The 27,729-nt window shown below is 40.6% G+C and overlaps 1 protein-coding gene across 2 annotated transcripts in view; it reads left to right on the top strand.

Moving 5' to 3' along the window:
• The first annotated feature begins 7,074 nt into the window (after window positions 1-7,074).
• The window catches only part of LOC107387644 (plexin domain-containing protein 1), a 28,846-nt gene continuing 8,191 nt past the window's right edge, over window positions 7,075-27,729 (top strand). For both annotated transcript variants that reach the window (XM_015962737.3, XM_015962736.3), the window contains exons 1-2: window positions 7,075-7,289; window positions 23,361-23,515. In XM_015962737.3, the coding sequence (XP_015818223.3) occupies window positions 7,214-7,289; window positions 23,361-23,515 (231 nt within the window). In that variant the 5' untranslated portion in view covers window positions 7,075-7,213. The remainder of the gene's footprint in view (window positions 7,290-23,360; window positions 23,516-27,729) is intronic.

Here is a 27,729-nt window from a genome sequence, read left to right as displayed (position 1 = left end):
CGGTCCCTCCGACCACCATCAGCAGGCAAGGTGGGTGAAGTGTCTTGCCCAAGGACACAACAGCAGAATTCTCTGTCCGAAGCCGGGATCGAACCTGAAACCTTCCGATTACTGGGCAACTCGCTCAACCTGTTGAGCTACTGCTGCCCCATGTAAGTCAACTTTTTTTTCTAGACGTTTAACTTTTAACCTCAGCAGTTTCTCTTTTTCTTCCCTTTGCAGTGGCACTAATGCATCGTTATGAAAAGTCTTCATGAACGTTTTGATTTTAAATTTGAAAATGTAATCAAGAAATCCCTCAGCACTTTAACACACCACACAGTGAACAGATAATAAAAAGATACAAGGAAAACCACATGACTGGAACAACTGCGGTACTTTTGTGCTGCCATTCTATACTCAAAACTTACATTTACCAACCATCTTAATGGCATTTTAGATGTATTTAAAACCCAGACTAAGTCTAACATACTAGGGAAACAATGTGATATGTTCATTCATTCTTTTCATTTCGGGTCTTGATGTTCTTACGCTACGTGGAGATTTTGTAGCTTCACATTCTCCTCTGCACCTGTTTGAAAAGTGTCAACAAGAACAATTGCATCAGTTCCACAAACGTCCTCTTCTCTCCACCAGTGTGTGGCTATGCTAATCGGTTGAAAATATTTCCTTTAGCATGTAAATCATGTCACAATGTGGACAGGACCATTTGGAGTCTGTTTCCTTTCACACCATGGAGGAAAGAGTTTTAATTGTCCTCACTCCAAGGCAATTAGAAACCACAAAAAGCATCCATCTGTTGCATTTCTCCAAGGAATCCTTTGTCACTGGCTGCCAGTCAACTTCAGGGTTCATTTCAAGATCCTGGTTCTGGTCTTTAGGGCCTTACATGGACAAGCACCATCATACATTGGTGATCTTGTGAATGTGTGTGTGAATGGATGAATGAAACACTGTAGTGTAAAACACTTTGGAGTCCTTACTCTGAGAGGTGCTATACAAGTGCGGGTCATTTTTCATTTATCATTTATCTTCTCAGTCCCTACACCCCTTTGTTCTGCTTTCAGGACATGCCCCATTTGTTTACATGGAGGGGCGGGGCTTAAAAGTGGAACCTGCCAGTGTGCCGGGAGGGGGGTGTTTTGTGTTGGCTCTAACTTCTGGGTTGCAATCAGGGGGTTAGATTCTGCTCATGTTGATTTCTGCTTAAAATGGATTTTCATTTAGAACATTCGTCATTTCTCCAAGTATAAAGAAAAATAACAAGAAAGACTGTGTGCTTTTCTTACTAGTGGGAGGTTTTGAATGAAATTAAATGAAAGTTCAGTTAACCTCTTGAAGCACAGCATGAATTGATATGTGTGTCAAGACATAAATATAAGTCTGAAAAACCAACTCATGAATGGAAACTTGCTCTAACAGCATAAATTCAGCTTTTCAAAAAAATCATTTGGGTTGTTAGCAGCTGGCTAAACACTCTCTTGGAATTCCAAACAAATTGGTTGTTAAGATAAAAGGAACATTTAGACTATTTTTATCCCATTTTGGAATAAACTCATCCTTATTGTGGTTCTACCGACAAAACCACTGATGTTTGGAGCTATTTTGGTCCAAAACACAGACGTCACTCTGCTGGAAAGAACAAAAAGGCACTATGCTTTTCCTCAGTTGTCTCAACACTGATCTTAAAAACGTTGTTTTTAGCTTTTTTTTTTTTTTTTTTTTACATTATTTTGTTTGATGAGTGGTAAATGCCCAGATGGAGGAAGTCCAAACCTTCCAAACTGAGAAACGGCTCAGGCTTAAAATCCTGGATAACATTTGTATAATTGGGACCTTCAGAAGGTTAAATTCTTATGAAAATAGGCTGACACTGACTAATTTAATTGATGGTCAGTTAGTTTGAACAATAGCAACAATTAGTTTATGCAAAACATGGATTAATATGGGTTAAGAATACGCAATCATTCTGAGTGTATTGAGTGTGAGAGAAGGAAGAAACCCACAACCTTGTCTGTCTTTCTTAATTAAACAGTCTGAATAATTAAAAGTAATGCATTTTGCCGCATGAGAATCACAATGTGAAAGACAACTTCTGACCACTTATCAGACTCAAATAGTTGTTTAACGTCAGTATTTACAGCTGGAAATCCCCTCTTTTTATTTACCCCAAGCCAACAACTGATAACTGTCTCCAAACATGTTCTTTCAGAGTTAAAGTCTCTGCTAATGGTGCTCATAATGAATGAGCCATCTGTCAGAATCAACATCACGGTGGCTCTTACAATTAGGGCCTAACACAAACAATGGGCAGACTGATGTCTGTCTATTGTAATGGACCTTGACCACCTACAGGTAGCAGAGAAATGTGAGAGTATGGAGAGCTTGTCTTACAATTACCAAGAAAACATGTTCAGCTGAATGGTTCGAGACTGGAATAATTTTTAGGAATAATGAGAATTGCAAGATTCTAAATCATCAGTACATCCCTTTAAGAGACAACGTGTAGTTTTTATTGTTAATCTCTGGAAACATCCATCAAAATGTTTTTTAAAAATATTGGCGGCTTCGTAACATTTGACTTTTACCTCTTTTATAAGACAGACCATCGCGTCATTACAGAGTGATGAATCCGAATTTGTGGGTCTCGTAAATGCGGCAATGAGCAAAGGGGAAAGGTGATAAAACTCGATTCTGATGTGCATAGCCTCGTAGGAATATTGCCGCATGAGCCCCTTGCCTCTGACGGCTAAACACGTGTCAGCCCCACTAATCCCTTTGGAGCGACTGTGGGAGGCCCCCCTGCAAAAGAGGGTGGTCGCGTTAGTGACGTATTATACGCGCCGATTGCCGGCCGGAAAGGATATAAACACAGATAAACATGGCCTCTCACTAGCATCTTTTCTACCACCTACAACATGGCAAACTGGACGGATGGGGAGACCATGGAGCTTTTGGCCGTGCGACCGGACGAACAGATAAGTCGCCTTTTTACGGGGATGGTGAGAGACAGCCAGCTGTTCAACAGAGTAGTGAAAACACTGGCTGAGTGGGGCGTCAAGCGGGACAAAAAGCAGGTCACATCAAAGCTAAAGGTCCTGAAAAAGACATTTCATAAGTCTGATGTGTCTTCCATCTGACGCTGAATGCGCAACCCTGTACGTCACATGGAAGGGGGGGGCAGCGACCTCCCTTTATCCCTCCTCTTATCCCATCTTAGTTTGAGAGGTGCCTGATGGCTGTTCATTCTAGCTTCAGCTTTGCTACTATAAATGCCAAAATCCTCCCCAGGGAGCCGCAGCAAATCCCGTTTTGCAAACGCCATGGTCCTGTAAAAACAGCTTATACATATTGGGTCTAAATTACACTGGAGGGGGTCTAAGTCTCTGAGCGACGCCATGTTTGCTTCTACATGAGCCCGTGAGGACAAAAAGCATTTACTGATTTGTAACAACTTGTTACAAAACTTTTACCATTCATGAATGATGTTTTACACAGTTACCTCTTTGCTCATTGCCAGTGATGACGTGTTTATCATTTTGCTGGAGGCTGAACGATCTGATGAAGTACATGTTAAACAATTGCGCTTGCAGGGATTTTTGACCCTAATGGCCAGCCGTTGGTAAGGTCTTACTCGAATAAAAAATGCCACTTGCTTGCAATGATTTAGGTATGTACTGCCCCCCTATCGCCAAGGAAAATACACACTGTCACTTTAAGGTAACACTAGGCAGTTTCCTGTTCCTCCGCAGTTGAAAGTGAATTTCAAACTGTTGCTGCGGCCTTCTGTAGCTTGTGCTTACAACAAGCTAACACCATCAGTCTGTGGGTGTTTCTCAATGTCAAGGCAGGAAGGCACCTTGCTTACGAGGGCACTGTCCTTCCTTGGTCAAAGAAAATGGTTAAATGGAACAGACTTACCGTGCGTGACCGTGGCTCCGAGCCATCATGTCACATCACGTGACACGTGAGGTTAAGTTATATTTTATACATTTCAGTATAGATATATAAAGAGCATTTTACTTTTAAATTGTGTTTATATTTGTTAAATTAAATATGTAAGCATGTTAGTACCTGCTAGCTACCAAAGCTGCAACTGCTGAGCAACTAACCGACCATAGATACCACTTTGGATCTAAAAATAACATTTTAGATATAAGTCCGATAGCTACAATTAAACTGGAAATTTGCCCCCGAAGTGGCTGCTGGCTCCTCGCCATCCATTAAAAAATATCGCACTGTATTCTGAGAATTTCAGACTGAGAGAAGGCAACTAGGACACCTCCAATGTATCCTTGGTCAGTTAGCTAAACGGCAGACAAATGGAGGTCAGTTGGGAGCAGTTTTGCCTTGAATATTGCCATAGCTAGACTAAGATGCACATGTAAACACACTGACTGGGAGAGGGGTACAGCTGGCTGGGTCACCATTCCATCGCAAGGTTATAAAGAAAGATGCAACCTTGCATATGCATATTGTGGGCGGTGGTGGCACAGGAGTTAAGTGCTCGCCCCGTAATCGGAAGGTTGCAGGTTCTGTCGCTGTCATTGTGTCCTTGGGCAAGACACTTAACCCACGTTGCCTGCTGGTAGTGGTCGGAGGGACCGGTGGCACTTGTGCTTGGCAGCCTCTCCTCTGTCAGTGCGCCCCAGGACACCTGTGGCTACATCGTAGCTCATCCCCACCAGTGTGTGAATGTGTGTGTGAATGGATAAATGACTGATTGTGTTGTAAAGCACCTTGGGGGGGGTTCCAGGACTCTAGAAAGCATTATATCAAATGCAGGCCATTTACCATATGCTCATGCACAAGGTTGTTTTAAAGTTTCCAGTTAACACCTATGTTTTTGGTTTGCAGGAAGAAAACAAGAATATAGAAAAAGATACAAAATTCACACAAAAAAGTACTTTGCCAGGAAACAAGGGTCTTCTTGCTGCAAGGCAACCGTGCCAACCAGTCACACCTCCGTGAAGGCCAAGTTTAGTCACTCTCTCCAATTTGTGGTCTTGTTGTTGCAGCTTGGTGATCAAGATGGCGCCAGTGTTGCCGGCTTGCCGTCTGTCAGCTGCTCTACTTTTTGTATTTTTATTGTTTTTAGCCTATGTGTTACAACCCGCTCACCCGAGATTGGTGTATGATCGTCATTCGCTTTTTAAAGTAGGTTTTTCGACTGGATTTTTACCGTCTGAAGCTGTTGAGCACCGGAATACTTCCTCTCCCCTCTACCTGGACAGCCTTTCGGCGTGCTGGGAAACACCGCCATTTACGCACTCTGCAAGGAGGAAACGTAGGAGGAGAGTCTGTCTGGGTAGACGGCTCATAAAGCTGAAAACATTGAAGCTTGCCTCATCTGGCGGTTCACGAGTGGTCTTGTGTTCGTCCACTCGGTTCCTGGCGTTGTGGCATGCGGTGGATCCGGTGGATCCGTGGCTCGTTCCTGTTGCCGGCAATTCATGGGAGTTTGGCAAGCGCTCCCCACCCTTTCGGAGATTCAGTCGGAGACGATCCGATCTGAGGAATCTCCGATCATTGACTAGAGCTTCTTCCACCATCCACAGTTCTGAAGTATCCTTAAGGTGGGGCCTGGTCAATGCTAGGTCTGTGGCTAACAAAACATTCATTGTGAATGAATTATTTACAACGCTTGTTCTCGACATCCTCTGTGTGACGGAGTCATGGATTCTTCCTGGTGAGTCCGCTGTTTTTAATGAACTGATCCCAGCAGACTGTGCCTTTATTAATGTGCCGAGGACCACTAAACGTGGCGGTGGATTGGTGGTTATTTATAAAGCTAATCTGAAGATGAAACATTTGCAGTCCTGGTCTCCTAATACCAGTTTTGAAATGTGCTTATTCGAACTTGGTCATCCGCAACCTGTGCTGTAGTATATAGACCCCCGAAATACAATACGTTTTTTTTCCAAGTTAAGAAAAGAGGCGGACGTGTTTCCTAAATCCTGCATCAGTCCAAGCAAAGCAACTTCTTTCTGTTTTTATTCAGTTTTAGTAGTCATTAGCACTGTGCATTGTTGTGTGTGTCAGTGATATTCAGTCTACGAGGAAGTCGTGCAATGACAAAGGTTCCGCCGTGCTTGAAATACAAGCTGCGATTAAATGCGTTAATTTTTTAATGCGTTATTTTTTTCTAATTAATTAATCGTCATTAACACGTTAAAGTTCCGGCCCTAATACATTATATATATATATATATATATATATATATATATATATTTTAAGAGTTTCCCTTAAATGTAGTTCATGAGATACTTTTACAACAATTACACACACACGCTTACAGAGACAAAAACATCATAGTCCACCTGTCAACAGTGGGTGAAAAAAGAAGTTTTAAATGTAGGTTCTGTACTAAAGGAGAACGTCTTCCTGGACAAGTAGAAGACAGTTTAATGAGAATTAGATGAGCACCCTGAAGTTAAAACTGACCAGTAAAAACTGATGAGGAAGCAGAAATTATTCCACAGGAGAAGTAAAAGCATTACAAGCCACAGGGAATTGCTACATTAGAAGTTCACTGGCTAAAAACACAAGTTAGGATATCTAAACTCTCCAGTGAGAGGTTTTGTCAACCCAGAGGGAAAGCACATGTCAATATATCAACTATCTAATTACCACACTTGTTGGTTCAGCATGTTTCCACGTGGGGGAGACGTGCTCCTCCCTATTCCTACAGTCTTTTTTGTTCCAATTCATTATCCACAAAAATGTTGAAATACTTAAATGTTTCCTGTTTGGAAAGGTGATGCAAAAATCCAGAATACCCTTGAGACACAGAAAGGCAAAGGCAGGAAAAGAAGCAGATGTGTATAAAGAAGGGGCATGGAGAGGAAAATGACTTCCAGGAGAAGAACTTAAAGTGGCTGGAGGAAAGGAAAAGCAAAGAGGACTGACCTCTCACTGTAGCATTTCAGCTGTTTGTCATCTCTTTTCCTAGCGTGGATTGATCACAACAATATCTGCTCTGAGGGGGCAGAGAGAGGAGACGGAGGAGGGAAAAAAAGCAGTAAACCTTGGCTCAATTGAGAAAAAAGCATCTGTGAGTGTGTGTGAGAGAGAGAGTAGAGGAGAGAGAAAAGGTAAGGGAGAGGAGGAGTGAGGCACCCTGTTCTTCCAAGCAAAGCAACCAGAAGAAAACAGAAAAAAAGAAGAAGGGAGCATTAAAAGTAGAAGAAGGAGGAAGAAGAGTTGTCCCGACATGGGGCTGTGTGCTGTTTTCCTCATCTGTCTTTCCCAGGCAGAGTTGGGTAGAGTCTGGGCTCAAGAGCACAAAGGTAAGATCATTCATTTCACCATATTGGAAAACTGCAATTTAAAAAAACGTTGTCAAAAAATGTAGTCAAATACTGCAGAAAGAGGGCTAGGGTTTGCTGCAAATGTCTGAAGGTTGGAAAATGACCTGACCTGAATTCTCGGCCTCAGTCTTTGGCAGCAGGCACACTCATAATACATTTCTGGCACTTTCCGTGTTTGAATTACAAATGTTTGTATCTGTAGGAGCATGTGGTTACTTGAAAAGCTGTCAGGTCTTATTACAATCCTCTCTGTCACTCACAGGGAAGCACATTAATGTTTGTGTAAAAGGTTGGGATGTCTCCAAAACCACTGTCATTTCACAAAATCTAAAATAATTCAAGATTTTTTTTTTACTTTGGCCATTAAATGTTTGAGGTTAACCAGATGTTGATGTAAAGAGTTGTTCACTGCAAAAGACGAAAGCTCATTTAGAAAATGATGAGGATTTGAATGTATTTTGCCTACTTTTATGCCAGAATGTGCATCTTTTTTATATGTTCCTTACATGTATATTTTAAAGCACTTCTACCATTTTGTCCGTGTCTTCATGTGTCTACATGTGCATGTATGTATTTCTGTTCTCCTTGGAGATGCATTATTTTTAGGTAGCCCCCGTTCTTCTGTTGCTGTTCCTCCTCCGACAATCAGCGGTGCTCCAGTTATTTTGGCCTCTCCTGTGGTCCCATCCTCTGATCAAGGGCCTAGCTCTGCAGAGGATGACCCAATGCACCACAGAGACAGATTCATCCTTGCATATGTCTAATTGAAGTCCAGAAGAATCTCCATCCTCGTCTAGCCGTCTGCTCGTCCCCTTTAAACTTGTTCCCTAGTTTGATTGATTTTATGAATTCATATTTTGGGCCTGAGGAGAACAGATAGTGAAAGAGAACAGAGCAAGTTGTGTGGTAACTTGCTGCATTTTCAAACATTCGAATCTAAGAACAGTCCTGTACTTCCTCAGGACTGAACACAGACTGCTAAATCTCTTTTACAGAGGTTGCACAAAAGTGATAGTAAGGCTGTCCTTTTTTTCTTCCCCAAAAGGAACAAAACATCAAGACTGAATGAACATCTGCAATTGATTGGCACAAAATTTGACCAGAATGCAGCTTCACACTAAACCTCTGTGCTTATTTTGCCTACTGTTTAAATCAGTCTGGTGATTCAGCTGAAACACACGACCCGCCCATGAAACCTGGGCAAAACCGGTGAGACCGGGCTTCCAAACATCCCACTTTGCAGAATGGGATCAGGCCGTGAGTTGGAATCTGTTTGTGGAAATGCTTATTCAATATGGAATTTATTTGGAGAAGTTGTTAGGGTTGGTGGTGAACGTCACGCTGAAGAATTTGAGGTTGCACTGCTCTCAACTAAACGCTGACATCTGCCCTGGAGTGTGCTGAAGATTTTAAAAGACATGTAACACAAATATTTACAGCAGGCTACCATTTGCATATCAGCGGTGATGAAGACCATCTTAGGCGGACAAGAATTCCATTTGTTTTGCAGATGTTTAGTCATGAATCAAAGTTTCTGACAAAGAAAAAAATGCATGTGGAATTGGCAGAAGATGAGGTTCATTATTTAAGATTCATCCTGTTTATGGTCTAAATTAAAGCCGGGTAAGAAGCTATTACACATCTGAATGATACACAAAAAGTTAAAAATGCATATCTAAAGTTAACAGATTACAACGAAAATCTAACTAATCACCCGAAGTGTGGACTCGAGTCACATGACTTGGACTTGAGTCAGACTCGAGTCATCATTTTAATGACTTCTGACTTGATAAAATCTTTAAAGACTTATGACTTGACTCAGACTTGAACACCAATGACTTGCGACTTGAATCGACTTGCATCTGTTGACTTGATGAAGACTTGAGCATATTTGTTATTTTAGCACAAAAGTGGCACGACATGGACAAAAATCATAAATCATTCTTCGTTCTGGGTTTGATCTTGTACTGCTAAATGCAGCACCACTTATAAGTGACTATAATCAATTTCAGTTGCACTTTCTGCTTGTTTGAGCAAATAAATGAAGCTTTATTTCTGGAATTTCTTTAGTATCATTGTCAAAATTAAATGTAAATTGAAGTTGGACAGATGACTTGATTATGACCTGAAAATTCTAAGTTAACTTGTGGAGTAAAATAACAGGAATTTCTGGGCCAAGCCCATCCTATTTCATAGACACATCTTTGGCGTTTATAACAAATCAAACCTTTTGAAAATCGGTTGAAAATTGAGCAAGTTAGAATTGTTTAAATAGTACATGCACCATACACCCCAATGTCAAGAAAGGGGGCAGCTGTCTGAGATAAGACGGCTGCCACGTGCCTACGTCGCATCCCATTGGCGAACAGCGGGGACGAGACATCTAGTGTTCACATCTATGGTGTTTCCTTCCAACTGTCGCTGACCAAGCTCATCCCTAAATGGGTCTGATATTCTAAAGGGTCGTGCCCTGTTTCAGCAGGAATATAGATTTTGTCATACACCATAAGTCATTTTAGAATAGTGTGAGAAGTCTAACCACATGTTAGATGTGTGAATTTGGCTACACATTCTGCATATCTTGAGTCAATCAAGCATTTGAAGAATGTGCTGCACAAGTATGCCCAATCCATAAACACTGAGAGGTCCAGAGAAAACAACCTAAGACCTAAGGAGTAGACAGTGATGGCTTGGTGCTATTTATTTTAGAATAACTAGAAAAAAATTTTATCAGCCAGAAAGCAACACTTTCCAATTTTCTTAATGTGTTCTCCAGCAGTTCTTATTTATTTAGCAACGCTTGGTTATAAACACTTTTACTTTATTCAAATATTTGTTAATTGTCAAAAAGACGTTCAGAAAAAATCTGAAAAGAATGTGTTTAAATTAATTTTGATTGTTAAATTAAAATTTTACAACACAAAAACATACAATAACATCACCGGTATTAAATTTTACTCCAACAAATATAAATAACTCAATTTCAGTTGTTGAACCACCAAAAGAGCTGCCAAATGTGGTTATAAAAGTAACAGCTGTTTGATGTTTGAACCACTGCGGTTTGACATAGGGTCCGATAATCTTAATGTTGCAAGACAATAAATCATAGAACTGTCAAACTAAGACTCGTTTACGATCAACAAGATATTTGATGTGTTTTAGCGTAGGTCCCTATTTTCATCTCTTCTTATAAAAATAAATTCTGGAGATATCTTTCAAAGCAGATAGTTACATATTCTGCCCATCTGCTAACTGGAATCACACCACCAATGTTAAAAATGGAAAATCCTTTCCAAATGTAAATATGAAACGTCTTCAGTGTAGGATCATCCATCATTTAAATCTAACAGCTTCTAAGCTCTACACGTGATTGATCTGCACATCTGAAAGCTACATTTTTCCATTTCATTGTGTTTTCTTATCACTCCAGCTGCCAGTGTTTGGGATTATGTGTTGTGGTTACTGCTGTTTCATAGGATAAGGAGCCAAATTGCTTCCACCCACATCATAAGCTCCAAACTGATTTTTTAAATCCAAATTCAATAAAAACTGTGTGTGAAAGTCTCAGTAATATAATTTACCAAGTTGTGAAACATGCAGGCGTGTCACTAATCCCTGACTCCAGACAAAAAGAATAGACACAACTACAGGGGTCAAGACTTTCATTTGAGACTGAATCCTTTCTCATTGGCAGCCTTTGGCTGATATGTAATAGTTTTGTTCCTTGTTCAAAGACACACGTTATTTTTTATATTTTTTTATTTCTTCTTTCCATCCACAACAAAGATCTTCCCTCCATCCCCTTGCTGTTCCCTGAACTCTAATTTCTGCATGTGCATTTACTCAAAGCAGATTATTTTAAGGGAATACATTATTTTTATCACTAAAGGGTGAAAGTCAGGTTTGTTTGTCTGCAATGTTGGCAAACCACCGAGTAACCACCAGATGGAAATTTTTAATGAAACTCTCAGAAAGTCATCATTAGATGTACTTCTACAATGTTTTTGTCAACCCAATTTATGGTAGCAACTTTAGCTACTAAACAGTCGATGGTTTTACAGAAGTTAAACTAAACGTTTTGACATGAGATATACTGGTCATGCAGTAACGCAAATGCCTGTGGGTTGTATTACCACTCCACTCCACTAGAGGCAGGAGTTGACTGTCACGCTGGGTTGAGTTGTTCTGCTTCTGAGATACAACATGCTAAGAGATCAGAATGAAGTTATGCTTTGAGTGGAGCTCCATTTTTATAGTAAAGACACCACAATGCATTACAGTAGTTGAGAATCAACCAAAACCTTTTAGGGTTAACTGATTGTCTGAGATCAGGCATGACCCTTTGCACCTATGTCACGTGATAACATGGGTCTGCCATAGTGGACATCAACAGTGAATTACAGGAGCATTGAATGTAGGCTATAAGTGGCAACTGAGGTTGTTTTTTTAGTCACTTTAGCCAAGCTTCTACTAGTTCAAGCCCAGTTCACCTGTCAGAAGATTCAGCTCACCTAAGTGGAGCTCACTGAAAGATGTATTTACAAAAGTGTGAGTTAACTAGCTTATGAAGTGGCTCTTACATTCTCCCTGCTGAAGTGTTAACTGATCTTATCAAGTTGCCAACTTTGCCAGAATTTAACTCAGCACAATTTAAAACTTCATGTGGTAAAGAGCATTCCCTTCATTCTAGAGCGGATTTAAAACGCCTAAAAAGTCCAGATCCCTACTAGGGTTTATTGCTGGCTGGGTCCAGCTGGACCAGCTGCTGCTCACACTGCGGGGGCAAGATATCGATAATAGAGAAGCTCATGCTATCTGAATGATGTAACTTTTACACATGCATTCCTGCAATCAAACAATATTATGAGTATAGCAATTAACTGAACGGTACGCACATCCTCTAAAGTGAAATTTTGGTTTATGGATACTAAATAAAGAAGGCAGGTGAAACAAAAAAATGAATATGGTGCAAAAGTTTATTTCAATAATTCAACTTAAAAGGGTAAAACTATTATATGAGATAGACTCCTTACAAAGCCAGTTATTTCAAACTTTTATTGGTTATAATTGTGATGATTATGGCTTACAGCTGATGAAACCCACACATTCAATTAGAATATTATGAAAAGGTTGAATATTCTAGACTCCAAAGTGTCACTCCCTAATCAGCTAATGAATCCAGAACACCTGCAAAGGGTTCCTGAGCGTTTAGATCAGAGGACCTCAACTACATTTGTTCAAGAGTCTGAGTTTTTTCCAGCAGACACCGTGAGTATTATTGTATCTTAATTTATTATAATTTAATAATATTTAAAAGGGCTTTGTTTTTCATCTAAACTGTTTTGATTGTAGTTGTATTTGTTTGGAGAACAGAAACAATTATTGATATTTGGGATATGAATTTAGCTGCTAAACTTCAAAGTCCCCCAATTGGGAGGCGTTAGGGCCCAAAGGATTGGAGGCCAGGTGCAGGGGCGGATTTAGGACTGAAGAAGATCCGGGGCTCAACACACGCGCACATGTGCACGTGCGTGCACACACACACACACACACACACACACACACACACACACACACACACACACACACACACACACACACAGGTGGCACGCACTAGTCAACATCATATATATTTGTCTTGTACCACATAATTTTTAATCTGAAGCTACATATTAAGCATATTCAGGGCAGAGTATTGTTCCTGTTAGTGTTTAGTGTGAGATGATAGTAAATATTCCCTTTCTTTCTCCAACAACTTTACCTGATAGTAAGCTAACTTTAGGCAAACCAGCAGCACAACAAATATTTTCAAATAAGACTCACAAACCTGAGTAAACACCAGTCTCATCATAGCTGGGGTTCTGTCGCGTCCTTTTGTCCATCTTTACATTTGCGTTTCAGGCAGAGACTGTAGAAGAAGCCGGCTGCTGAAGGGCTTCTTCAGTGGTGGAGGCTCAGGCAGGCTGTATACAAACGACTGCCAGCTGCTCCCTCTCTGTTGGACTTGGTACTGTATGTTACTTCCACGTTTTAGATCTGAGGCTTTTCATAAAACATTCGGGGCTTGAGCCTAAGTAGCCGGGCCTAATGCCGCCCCTGGCCGGGTGGAAAGGTGGAAGGGTCTGGCAGGGTGGATGTAGCCTGCGGGCCACCAGTTGAGGTTCACTGCTTTAGATGGTCTCTCAGTCTAAGTTGAATAACTGAAATAAATTGACTTTTGCACCATGATCTAAATTTTTTTGCTTCACCTGTATAAACACATCATATTTGTCATTTCAGATCCACCAAAGTCTCTCCTTGTCTTGATGATGACATTTAGGAATGTAAATCTTAACCAGTAAAATGTTTGCTGCAGATCTAAAAATTCTTTGATGGCTGCTAGTCCGTCTGACAGCTGCTGCTCACCCTTGTCTTCTGTCTTCATCAAAAGTACTTGATAAAAAGACAAGTGTGGTTAACACCCTTGTCTGTTGGTGCATCCAACCATGCAGCAACCTATTTACAATTTTGAAAGGAAACCAGCAAAACAAAAGCAATACAAGGCTACAAACTAGCTTGTTTTGGACAAGCTTTACAGCGTTGTAATGGACGTAAAAAGTTTCTTTGACGTCCATAGTGTCTAAAGAGGCATTCGCATATAGTGTAATGTCACATGCAAAGGGTCAATATGGGATAAAATTGCAGCGTCCAAGATCTGATCTAAACAATTGTAATTCTATGATTTCTCTATATAAGGTGATTATAATTTAAATCTGTTAGTTAAAAGTATTTTGATTAATTAAACGGATTCAAAGACCCTTTAGAGTTTGTCTCTGTTTAAGAACCTATGATTGGCTTTTGATTTGTCCATTTGCTGCAATCTAACATTTGCATACCGCTTTAAAAGTCACCTATTGAACTACTTAGATTGTCAGAAAAACTGTAAATCCACAGATGATGTGTGTGCATGAAAAATAAAGCGACAGCATATTTCTGGTAAGAGGCAGGAGCAGTGCAGAAGGATCAGTGAAGGGGATGAATGGATGTGATGTGTGCATTCATAGCTCACTCTAAATGGCTCAACGTGCGGTGTCCTACTTTGATGTGACTCCCAACACCCACTAGATATGCAAGGTGGCTGCTGCAATGCAGGCACATCTGAAGAGGCCGATAAAACGGACACTGCTGCCATGCAGGTGACTCAAAATAGCTAATCCCTGTTTGTAATGATGCAACAAAAACCTGAAGGATTAGAGGTTTCGTTCCCAGTTAGGTCAACAACTCCTGGTCTAGAAAGATTAGCTGAATTACTAAATGAGAAATTTGGCATTGTGTCCATGTATAAATATAAACCAACAATGTGATCACAGTTAATAGAAATGCTCAAAATGTCCAGAAATGATTGCATTTTGTTAAATGGCAGACACATCACAGAGCGTGTGTGTACAGTGAAGCTACTTGCTACCCACCACCATGTTATTTTCATCTGTCTTCTGAGATGTGGGTGCTTTGGGCCTTGTTTAAAATGCAACAGGAACAGATTTCTTCTTTTTTTAACCAGTTTGAACATTCCCTGTGTCCACATGCACATATGCCTGCCAGACCTCAAGCTACTAAAGTCTTATCAAGGCAAAGCCCAGCTCTTTCTTCAGCTGTTGGATATCTTGTACTTGGGCATTGATCTAGATCTGCATTCGGATGGTTGTACGAGAGGAAAAAAAGTTGGCTCAATGCTTTTAAAATGTAAAAGCAGAAAATTACATTAAGGAACATTTCTAGTACTCCATAAAAGGTGATACCTTTTCATATTCTGTCTACATGATGCACCACTTCCGGTTTTCCTACCCACTTCATCTTTTCCCCTGATGTTTGACGCCTCCTCAGCTGCTCAGTGGCGATGATGTGTGTCAATCTGACCCAATTACAAGCCTCATGATCCGAAGATGAATAAAAAGCTTCTGCTGCATCTTGATCATACAAGACTCCTCATTAAAGCGAACTCCCTTGAGTGTATGATAACCTCTCTAGATTTCATTTTCTTGTCCCATTTTTTCTTTTAGAGAGCCTTGGTTACACTCATTTAGAGACTGGTACAACCATTTTGGGGTTTATTATCATAGGTTTAGCCTCATTAAAATTATAAAAATCAAACCAAAAATCGTTTGTACTGTGCAAAGGTTTTGAGGCAGGTGTGAAAAATACTGTAAAGAGTGCTTTCTGAAAAAAAATTAAATAAATAAAAATTATTTTATTATATATATATATATATATATATATATATATATATATATATATATATATATACAGTATGTGTGTGTGTGTGTGTGTGTGTGTTTACATTTTTTTAATCAATTTACTAAATCAAAACTGAGTGGACCCAGACACAGTCAAAGTCATTAAGAACTTCAGCATGAAGAACAAGAAGTCCTGGAAGTGATGGTCTGGCCCCCTCAGAGCCCTGATCTGGAATTACATGAAGGGTGTGAGCATGGACGTCACTAGGATTGAGATATAGGGGGGGCTTAGCCCCAGGAGCTTGACCTCGAACGTTTTTTGTCACACCCTGCAAAAACTTTGTCAATTAATTCATTATCTGAAGAAAATCTAACAAAACCTATTATTTTATCACTTTCCTTTCCTTTCCTACTTTTGTGCATTTTCTCTCTTCTTTTTATAAAAAATAACACTTAATCAGTTAATTAGTGGGGTCTATGTTGAAGAAAGATTTTATGTAAGTCCATTAAAAATTTGATATGTTATATTTCCAAATAAAGTTATTCATTTCAGTCTACTGCACTTAACAGGGGGAAATGTTGTAGTCATTTATTTAATTTGTTTAATTACAACTTGTTTAATTATAAATGTTACTGAAATGTGACAATAAAGAACAAATGAATAATTGTCAAACTTTTATTCTGCCAAATGAGTGTGCAGTTGACAGTTTTAATATATGAATAACACTGCTATGATATGGAATAAAGGAGTATATAATTATTACAAGACAAAATAACAGTATATATGAAAATATCCAGCAAGTAGTAGAACTTATAATACAGAAAGTCAACTATACAGATACAACTTGACATAAGGTTGCAGGTCACATGATTATTATAGTTTTTTTTTTCTCAAAGTCTCTTACCTGTTCACTCCTAAATAGAAAACTGTTCAATTTTGCTTGGGAACTTTGTGCTCAGGTAAACGCTCATAACGGTGCGCTCGCCCCTGTTTTCGCTGTAGATCACTGACCTTGACCATGCAGATCTCCTCAACATCAACCACCTGGTCTCTCTCCTGTTCCTCACTCACTCTCTTAAAAAAATCTTCGTATATCCATCTAGCCAACACATTGAAAAACATTTTCAATTTCTAATGCCAAAAAAAAAATGCTACTAAGCCATTTAGTTTTCACTCACAATAATTGAAACAGCCATTGGTGGATAGATGGTACAGAATATGGACAACTGTTAGCCTAATATAGCCTATGTTTGGTTGCTCATGATGATGGCATTTTCAATAATGTCACATTAAGCTGCCAAAATTTATGTTAAAGTTAGATGAGTACAATATCTCCTTTCTTTCCCATAGGTAAACATAGGAAATATTAAGCAATTGACAACCCACATGGAAAGAATTCATATAAACATATAGGTTTTAATATATGTTTTGATGTAGCTTTTGAATATATGTGACATTATAAAACTGGCTGTTTACTATATTATAGATACATATATGTACCTATAATGTAATATATATATTATAGAAAAAATATATAATATAGAAAAATGGTCAATAATATACACATTCGGCCATATTCTGATTCAGGTTTGTAGTGTGGAGTGATTTTTGTGCCACCAACTGGAGCGTGCAGTGATCAATCTGCAGGAGCACAACCTGCTCTGCAGTCATATGCGGCCCTCTCTCTGCATGCTCAACTCTGTCTCTGCCTGCACAAATCTCCCTGTTGTTGCTCAATTTGCAATTTACAAAGCAATGTAGCCTCTCCGTCAGCCAATCAGACAGCTCTCCATTATGCAATCAAAGCATGTCCAGGAAATACTGCAAGGAAAATTGCACTTTTTTCAGATAAAGAGGACTTTATATAATTATATTAAATTAGGTTGATTAACCCTCCTCTTTTCCTGGGACATTTCCACTGTTCACTTCCTTTTACACATCAAGGGATCATTTATGTCTGACCAAACAGAGAAGAAACACTTTATATGTTGAAATTAAAAGTCCTCTTTAACTGAAAATAGTGCAATTTAACAGTTTTAGGAATGGGCAATGTGTCTTTTCTGGAAGTCAAATATGGTCACTCTAATCATGACACATGAATTACAACAAAGTATCTTGCAGGCAGTGGATGGTGACTGGTAGCTAACCAGCAGCAGAAAGCAGTTCAATTAGCTGTTAAATGGGTGTTTTTCTGTAAAGCAGTATTTCCTGGACATGCTTTGATTGGATAAAACAGAGCTGTCTGTGATTGACTGTTGGAGAGGCTACTTGTTGAGGAGAGCAGGGAGAGATTTGCATCGCAGAGACAGAGTTGAGCCCACAGAGGGCTGCAGCTCCTGCACACAAGCGCAGAGCAGGTTCTGTTTGTGCAGACTCATTACTGTACGCTCAAGTTGGTGGCACTGTCACTCAATGAACTGGCTGGCTCATTAATCACGTCACTTCAGGGGAGTTTTCCGACCATTTAACTATGGCGCGGCTTTTCATTATGGTTTGCGGCATGTAAACATGCTAGCGGAGTTAGCATTAGCATGTCGGTGCGGTAACATTTTCCTCTCTCGTCTGAACTATAACCTTGAAATATTAACGGTGTGCTGCTGTTGCTGTCTTACCCTAATGTGATGTTGAGTGACTTACAAGAGCGCTGAGCAGGGTTTGCTCATCGATATAAAGGTTTTGCTGTATAACCCCCCGCCCCTGACTTGTCAACAAAGCTGCCGGGCTTAAGGGGAGGAAGTCCTTTCTTGATACTTCCTGTGTGCGACGGTGTAGTTCTATATTCATTAATTATTATTTCTGTTTCAGACTAAAAAAAAACTCATGTACCAACTACACGTGTCGTGATTGTGTTGAGCATGTAGATGTGAACAAATAAAAAAAAGTTAACTGAAAAAATAAAATAAACCAAAATGATAGGGGGGCTTGTGATTATTTTAGGGGGGCTGAAGCCTCCCTAAAACGGACCTAACGACGTCAGCGGGTGTGAGGAAGCCTACATCCACAGAAGATCTGTGATTAGTTCTCCAAGATGTCTGGAGCGACCTACCAGCCCAGTTCCTTCAGCAACTGTGTTCAAGTGTAGCTAGAAGAACTGATGCTGTTGTGGAGGCAGAGGGTGGTCACACCAGATATTGATTTCATTTAGACTTCATTTTTGTTCATTCAATGATTTTGTTGATTGATGAAAAGAATTGATCAGCACTTCCATTTATGATAGCATTCTTCATTTACAGCATTTTTCACATCTGAATGAAATTTGGCTCTTTATGTTGAAACTAAGTTGAGTTCTTTGAAGGTTGAAACTAGTTCTGAGGTGATGCTAGCACCACCTCAAGGCAGGATTTTAAAAATGTCCTACTATGTTTAACACGTGAGAGACACCTTATATGGGGATAAAATAAAACAAATCACCCATAACAGTGTTGGTCCTTCTATGAGATATGCAGCTAGAAAATACTACACTTTTCACATGAACCGAGTTCACACTCCAACTTTTCCCAGTGAGATTGAAAATCTCACAAAGCCTCTCAAGATTAAACACATACCATGAAAGCTGTTGTCATTATAAGGTTTTGAGGTTGGAAGGTGAAATTTCAGTTTTTACCTGTGGAAGAAGAGATGGCTGAAGAGCCAAACTAACATTTAACATGGAAAGTACAGCTAAATCCACAAGACAGATGCTGTTTGCTCACCTGACCTACAAACAAGGCTGTTGGAAAGCAAACAACTTCTCTGTTTGGTCAATGAAAACAAGCAAAGATGTGAAACAATGTAAAATCTTTTGTTAACAATGAATAAAGACAAACTAGAGTTTCCCCAGTTACATTTATTGAAATGAGGCATTAACATTAAATAATCGACATCCCCAATGTTTGGAACAATATTTGTACCAACATCGTTATTGACTGTGTGCCGCAAAGTTTTATTATTCAGAAAAAATGTTTCTTCTTTATTTTTTCATTAAAGTGATGCTGTGCATTTTCCCCATCAACATATATACTGGACAGTTCATTTCCATAGGCTCCAATAACACGTTTTTGAGGCTAAATGGGAGGTGGCCACCATTTTGACCGTGTCACAGGTTCCGTCAAGCCCAGACAATTCCACAAAAGGGAAGAGAGGTGGAGCTGAGGGTGGGGCTGTAAGGCGGAGATCAACTGACGACAACCGGTCGAACTAGCTACAAGCTAACCTGAAGCTAACCCAAAGCTAACGCTGAGGTGGGAGCTAAGCTACCGGAGGTATCAACCTAGCTACAACCGGAGTTAACTGTGCACAACACCAGAGCTTCTGAGTCAGAGATACGCCGGGCTGACCGCTGGGTAAAACCGGGTGGAACACAGAGGTCTCCGAGAGCTCCACAAGCCGGCAGCCGCACAGTAGACAAGCGCCGCTGCAATCTGAGATGCGCGGAGCTGCTGCTGGGGAGAACCGGGTGGAAAGGTTTCCATCCCAGAGCTCCACAAGCCAGCAGCCCGCGCAGCAGACAGAAGCCGCAATCAGACAGAGATGCGCCGAGCTGCGGGGACAGCCAGCCGGCAGCCCGCGCAGCAGACAGAAGCCATGATCAAACAGAGATGCGCCGAGCTGCGGGGAGAGCCAGCCGGCAGCCCACACAGCAGACAGAAGCCGCGATCAGACAGAGATGCGCCGGGCTGCGGGGAGGGGAGAAAGGGGTGGAAAACAGAGGTCTCCCGAGAGCTCCACGAGCCGATAGTCGGAACCCAGCTCCACCAACATGTTATATTTCAACCCATTTTCTAAAGTGCAGCATTATGTTAAATGCACTGGGTTTTACCCTATTACATTAAATTTCATGGTTAAACAGTACATGTTAAAATCTAAGCTCAGCTCGGCAGTGACCTAAAATACATAAATATAATTTTACTTACCGAAAAAATGAAGTGGAGACTCCTTGGATGCTCTATTAGTGCAATTAATGGCACAGCAAGTCATTTTGTCCAACAATTGCACAAATAATATCCAAAACAGAATACACAAACACAGAGACTCAAAATCCTGGAACAGTTTCCAAGCCAGACCGAGGCTCTACTGAGGCCTTTCCACAGAGCGAGCTCTGTTCATGTGGGTCTGAGGCGGCGGTCACGTGGGTCTGATGCTCATTAATTATACAGAATTTTAGGCTTTTAATACACTTAAACAGAAGAGTGAGAAAAAAATGCACCCACCTCAGATTTGTTATGAGTGTAAACTAGATCATTTAAACCAAAAACATGTTTTGGTACCAGGCTGTAAACATGTTTATTTCTGCTGTGAAATTGGTATTTTTAACATGGCAGTCAATGAGGATTTGCTCGCTTCTGACACCAGCCCCCAGCGGATGAGTGTGGAACTGCAATTTTTGGTACTTCCGGGTTGGCCTCAATTTTTGAGCCGCATTGTGGGGGCTTGATTTTCCCTGCTGATAGGGGGCAATACATACCTAAATTATTGCACGCAAGCAGTATTTTTGTGTTCAAGGAAGACCTTACCAACGGATGGTCATTAGGGTCAAAAATCACTGGGAGCACAACCTTCAGCAAAATGACATCAGACTCCTTTTCATCACTGGCAATGAGTGAAGAGGTAAATGTGTAAAACAACAATGTTCATGAATGGCAAACGTTTTGTAACCACTTGTTACAAATCTGTAAATGCATTTTGTCCTCACGGGCTCCGGTAGAAGGAAACATGGCATCTAATATGGGGTCGCCCGGAGACTTAGGGTGTTTCTCAATGCCAAGGAACCTCGCCTTGATGTCTTGGTCCCGCCCTTTGGTTGCCTAGAAGAAAACTCCAAGGCATGTTCCAATGTCCATGGTCTACCGAGGCGTCTGTTTTTTAGCCGTTTAGCTAGCTGAGCAAGGATACACAGGAAGTGCCTTGTGGCCTGACTTTAGTCAAAAATTTCCCAGAATGCAGTGCTGTATCTTCAAAAGGATGGCGGATCAGAAGCCGACAGCTACTTTCGGGGGAAATTTTCAAGTAATTGTAGCTATAAGGCTTATTACTAAAATGTTTTATTTTATTTTATTTTATTTTTTTATCCAAAGCATTTATCTATTGTTGGTTAGTTGCTTAGTATTTGCAGCTTCGGTGGCTAGCAGGTAGCAATTTCAATTTAATTCAATTCAAATTCAATTCAAAAATACTTTATTAATCCCAGAGGGAAATTGATTTGCCTACATATTTAATTTAACCAATATATACACAATATAAAAAGTAAAAGTCTCGTTATGTATTCATATTGAAACTTATACGTATAAAATCTAACATTACCTCCTGTATCATGTGACGTTACTTGACCGCCACGGAAGCCGCGGTGATGTAATGCAAGTCCGTTCCATTTAACCGTTTTCTTTGACTTGGGCTTGTATGCAAGCCACCGGGCCTCACAAGACATCGCCTAGTGAGTCCAGGTGCCTTGGCTTTGAGAAACACCCTTAGATCTGCTCCCATGTATTTTAGACCTGATTTTTATGATTATATGTTAAAGCCGCCAATATTTTCCAACAACTGGACATCATTTTATAAATTTTCAACAACATTTTGATGGATATTTCCAAAGTTTAATAGTTAAAACTACACATTGTCCCATCAGTGATGGTATTGTTACCCATATGGTGATGATGTTATTATTTTATTGTACTTTTTTTTTTACAAATGAGTTTTTTAATTGAATATTAAATAAATTAAAAAGGCCTCATATAGCCTTTCTTTTGTTCCATCAAGCAGAACAACAGGTCATGGATCATAGATTATGGCCATTAACATTTTAGGATAAGTGCTTCCACTTCTGTGGTTTGAAGTTTTGCAGTAAAATCTTACAAGCAGGCATCTGAGAGAGCGCATTGCACTGTTAGCCTATTAGTAGCGCCACTCCATCAGTGTTACTTTGGGTGCAAAGTTTTGGCTCTCAGTCAGGGGTGTCCGAGTTGTTAAAGTTCTTCCAGGACAAACAAAACCCTTTACTCTGCTTTGTGGCTTTGTATGAATAAGTACTGCTGTATTGGAAAGGACAAAGCACAGCTGCAAAACCAAAGACTCACTGTTTTCCTTTATAATCACTGAAGGATGTAGGTTTGATGTTTTAACTGGAACAAACAAATATAACCACATCAAACCAATGAGAAAGGCCCAGACAAACCCCTCAAAGAAAAAGGGACATGACCCACAGTATAGATAGGGAAGGAACTCTGGATTTATCATCTTCAAAGGTAGCTCACAAGAAACAACCAACTGGACTTCAGAAAGACAACAGCAGAGATATTCACTCTGCTGAACAATCAGCGTGTTCTGCTGATTCTGCAACCATTTTCCAAAAACAGTGAGTCGCAGATGGATTGAAAAGGTATAAACACCCAGCTACAATCTGTTGAGCAGATGTTTTCAAAAACACACGACTGGTCGAGGTCATCAGAAAGTCTATTGCTGATAATGCACATACCTATTTTAAATATGCTTTTAAATATAATGTTACACCAAGACACACACCACTCTACTCACAAGGCTTAAATCAAGCCTTTTAAATACTGGAAGCCCACCCCAAACACACACACGTTTGTCTTTTTAAAATGAAGACATTAAAGAGGAATCATGACAAGTTTTGTTTTACAGATGTAAGGAAAACCCACTCTGTCACTTTCCTGAACCTTTGTTAGAATATTTGCTACATGACCTCTAAATGTGGATTTAATTTGCTGTGGATATGTTGGCCTATAAATGAGCCACGTTATAGTACCTAATAAAAAGCAGATGTGACCACAAAATGTAAAGTGAATACGAATCAATGTGTGTTGACTCAGTTCACTTACCGTAACTTGTGTTTTGTTCCAGGTGTGCTGAGCTGGACAGCTCTGAGGACAGATGGAGATGGATCCAGGTTTCACAGAACCAGGAGGGACCAGCAGAACCACAGAGAAACAGCACAGACAGGAGGAGGTAAGGTACTGGATATCAGTACCTTACCAGACAACGTGACCTACATAGTGGTGAGATGCAAACAAATGACACATTTTACAATAAACTATGAGTCTAAATTTGACGAGTAGCTGCTGAAACAAGCTGAGCAGATTCTAAATGGTGCTGTAGACAAACACTATTCTAAATCAATTTTAAAATGTTTTCATGGTGTAATGTTGTAAAACTTATTTTATTAACTGCAATTAACAAAAACGTTGTAGAGTGTACCTGGCAGAACTAACAAGTTTGGAGGTGAAGCACCTGGACTATTTATGGGGAGCACATGACACCTGCGCAAAGTAAACATGGAGGAGGATTCATTAAGACTTTATCCGTTTGGATATTTATCATAAACCGGCAGTTTTTAATCCTGTAGGGCATGTTTCTCAATCCTGGTCCTGGAGGGTCGGTGTCTAGCCTATTTTAGTTGTTTCCCTAACCCAGCACACTTGATTAACCTGTTCAGTAGCTCATCAAGCTCTGCAAAAGCCTGTTAATTTAAATCAGGTGTGTTGAAGCAGGGTTAAAACTAAAAAATGCTGAACACCTGCCCTCCGCCCTCCAGGACCAGAATTGAGAACCACTGCTGTGGGGGATTATAACAAACCCTGGTGTCTTGAGAAGCTATAGACTTGCTCACATTTGCAGTCAAAGTTTTACTTGTAAACAATGTAAAATATTTACTTACAAGAACCAAATCCATTAAAGAGAATTTTTTTAAAAAAGCAAGAGAACCAGATTGATCATGTAACACAGGGTAATTCAATTCCGGGCCTGGAGTGCCAGTATCCAGCATGTTTTAATTGTTTTTCTGCTCCAACACACTAGATTCAGTGGTTAAACCCGTGCAGCAGCTCTTCGGGCTCTGCAGAAGCCTGTTAATCACCTGCTGAGTGAAATCAGGTGTGTTGAAATGGAGTTAAAATTAAAATGTGTTGGATACTGGCCCTCCAGGACTGGAACTCAATAACATGCATGTGTACGAGAGACAATGTCCAAGCAGGCTTGTGATCAAAAACTATGAGGTGGAAGCACAAATACAGTCCCACAACAGTAATGCAAAGACACACGGTCAAAGGGACACAGATTTGGTCAAAAACACAAACTGTGGAGCACTGGAATGCTGTGGTTCTGGCTGCAGACAGTCTGGCACTGGGAGAGACTGAGGAGAGCTGATATGCTGTGACTCACAGGTGAGGCACGAGTATGATTGCATTGAGCAGCTGCACATGAGGCACAATGTAAATCAGACTAAATCAAATGATGACACGAAGAAAAACGTTTTTTAAGGCGCACTTGCTTCCTTCTTTACCATCCGAGCCTCTGTAACAGCGTTTCCCCATTTTAAGTGTTGTGCAGAGCTGCTTTCAATTGTAATTTTGATGAATCACACCTCATCTTTCCCAATGGGTTTTTTGGCTGAAGAAGAGAAATATGTGCAGAGTGTTCTTCAACTCACACAGCAATGACAGTAAATTGCTGTAATTTCAGCATTGTCCAAAATAATTGTGAATACGGTTTTATTGTTAAACATGCAGCTTTAACTCATAAACTTAATTTGGCTCAAATTTAAAAAGCAACAATACCAACATGTTTGTCTGAAGAAATGTTGCTTGTCTTTGAAAATCTTTTGGGGTGGACTCCACAGCATGTCATCCTCTAAGTCACACAATGTGATGCCTAAACCAACATTGTCTTGTTTCATAGCAAAGTTGTTATTCTCACATTTAAAAAAGGTCAAACACACCTCTGTAACACATCGGAACACTTTATTCTTTACTGGAGAAAAGCCAAAGGTAAATCCCTTTTGAGGTTTTATTTTTTTTTTTTGAAAACCTCTGGGAAAGCCCCTGAAAGTTCATCGCACAAATTCAAAACACTCACTTAAAAAATCTTGAATCTACTGGAAGAAAAAACATAAACAAGAGAACTGGAACTCATCATCTCTATTGCTGTTTGCAATGGAAGAACTCTTCTAACTTGAATAATTTTATTTGTTGTAAAGTAATAAAGTAAATATAACAGCTTTATACTTTTTTACTAAATAAATTCATTGCATTGATGCTTAACTGCAAAGTTTGTTTTTATTTTGAAGATTGCATTTTCAGTCAGGCAGTTTGAGGCAGACAGTTAGTGTCCAGTGCCATTTTTAGCTCATTCAATCAGTGTTTGTCTCATTGCGTTTTGTTTGGGCCCCACACACAGTTTTCACTTAAATCAGCCTCAGTAAAATTCAATCCAAATAAACCGTGTTGCTCATTCCGTTCCCCTCTCCCTGGATCTCAAATAGAAAACAGACAAAGTGCTGAACCTGCCAGCTAACAATGTTTCTTTGTCCGCGAGTGTGTGTGTGCGTGCACATGTACGCTCATGAATGATTCACTTGGACCAGATCACACAAAGTCCTGCCGTACTTCTGCTGTAAGCGTTTTAAAGAAAACAAAACAAAATAAAACAAAAATCAGTCAGCTGAAAAAATAAAAAAGTTTGTAAGTCTCCTCAACTAGAAATCCCCCCTTGAGAAAAATAGGCTGGTGTCAGGCATTGAAGATGGAGGAGAAAGTGGGTCATCGGCTGTATGTGGAGCAGCCGGAGAGGTTGTGTGAGTTCTGCATTTAACTGCTATACTTTCTCAGCCAACACCAAACCCCATAACCATTGCTCTCTGTCACCTTGGAGCATACCATACATTAATAATGCCATCAAAACTGGACATAAGTAGGAAGACACAGGCTGTGTGACACCATGGAACATGTGTAAATAGCTCCCTCAAGTGGATGTATGGGCTCAACGAGGGAGAATAAATCTGTGAGAAAGACTCTTTCCCTCCTTTTTTAAATTTATTTCCTTTTTCTTTGAACATACCAACAACGCAGACAATCAAAGCTTTTGTAGCAGAAATCCACATTTTATATCCTGAGATTAACTTTGTTTAGATTCACATGGAGAAGTACAGTAACATTTTCACTCAACGGTTTCTTTCACACTTAGCAGAAAAAAGGGGGAATTTGAAACTGGCCTACAATCCAACACATTCTCACTCCCAGCGTGTCAAAAAACAAACGCTTGGTCAGCCACCCTCCGCCTCAGACCCCTAACGCCAAAACTGCCCTTTTTCATTACTTATGTGTGAAAAGGGTTTTTTCCCTTTTCTAACTGCAGATCCCAATGCAGCGTAAAACTGACGTGATGGGGTATCCGCTGATGCGGCACCGAACCAGCTCATTTAACCACACCTAAACCTTAACGTTTCACTATTTATAACCTTCCCCTCGCCCTCATCCTAACCTTAACCCTCTTGCTACTTAAAACGTTACTCTCACTGTGATCAAGCATCTGTTTCCCATGCATTCTGACTGTGAATTTTCGTATTTGACGCCCAAGGGGAACACTAGAACATACCATCTGGCGAGGGGGAGGTTACAAATACCCTCTGCTTTTAACCTCCACCTTGGTAGTTGAAAGGTCCCCCTCGCGTTGGCTCGGTCCAAACCCAACCAATGACGAGGCGGCTCCCGCCGTTCACTTCATAGAGCCGGCTTTTAGAGCCCTTCAATTGCACAATCCCGTCCAGCGGCGCGAGTGCGTAGGGTGCCCCGATTCTCAAATGGAGAAGTTTACCACGTCCCTTTTGAACTCCTCTTATCCGGGTCCGGGTCGCGGGGGCAGCATACCAACGAAGGAGCTCCAGACCGTCCTCTCCCCGGCCACCTCCATCAGCTCCTCCAGCAGGACCTCAAGGCGTTCCCGGACCAGATTGGAGATGTAACCTCTCCAACGTGTCCTGGGTCGACCCGGGGGCCTCCTGCCAGCAGGACATGCCCGAAACACCTCCCCAGGGAGGCTTCCAGGAGGCATCCTGACCAGATGCCCAAATCACCTCAACTGACTCCATTCGATCCGGAGGAGCAGCGGTTCTACTCCGAGTCCCTCCCGAATGTCCGAGCTCCTCACCCTATCTCAAAGGCTGAGCCCGGCCACCGTACGGAGGAAACTCATTTCGGCTGCTTGTATCCGCGATCTCGTTCTTTTGGTCATTACCCAAAGCTCATGACCATAGGTGAGGACTGGGACGTAGATCGACCGGTAAATCGAGAGCCTGGCTTTCTGGCTCAGCTCCCTCTTCCCCACGACAGATCAGTTCAGCGTCTGCATCACTGCGACTAATGATATGTATTCACATTCTGAGTGTTTTTGATTAAGATTAAATGCCGACAGCAATGACTGCAAATTTTGTCAAATA

Source organism: Nothobranchius furzeri, chromosome 16, assembly GCF_043380555.1.
Source record: "Nothobranchius furzeri strain GRZ-AD chromosome 16, NfurGRZ-RIMD1, whole genome shotgun sequence".
In the NCBI taxonomy this organism is placed as follows: Eukaryota; Metazoa; Chordata; class Actinopteri; order Cyprinodontiformes; family Nothobranchiidae; genus Nothobranchius; species Nothobranchius furzeri.
This window is presented reverse-complemented; position numbering and strand designations above follow the sequence as displayed.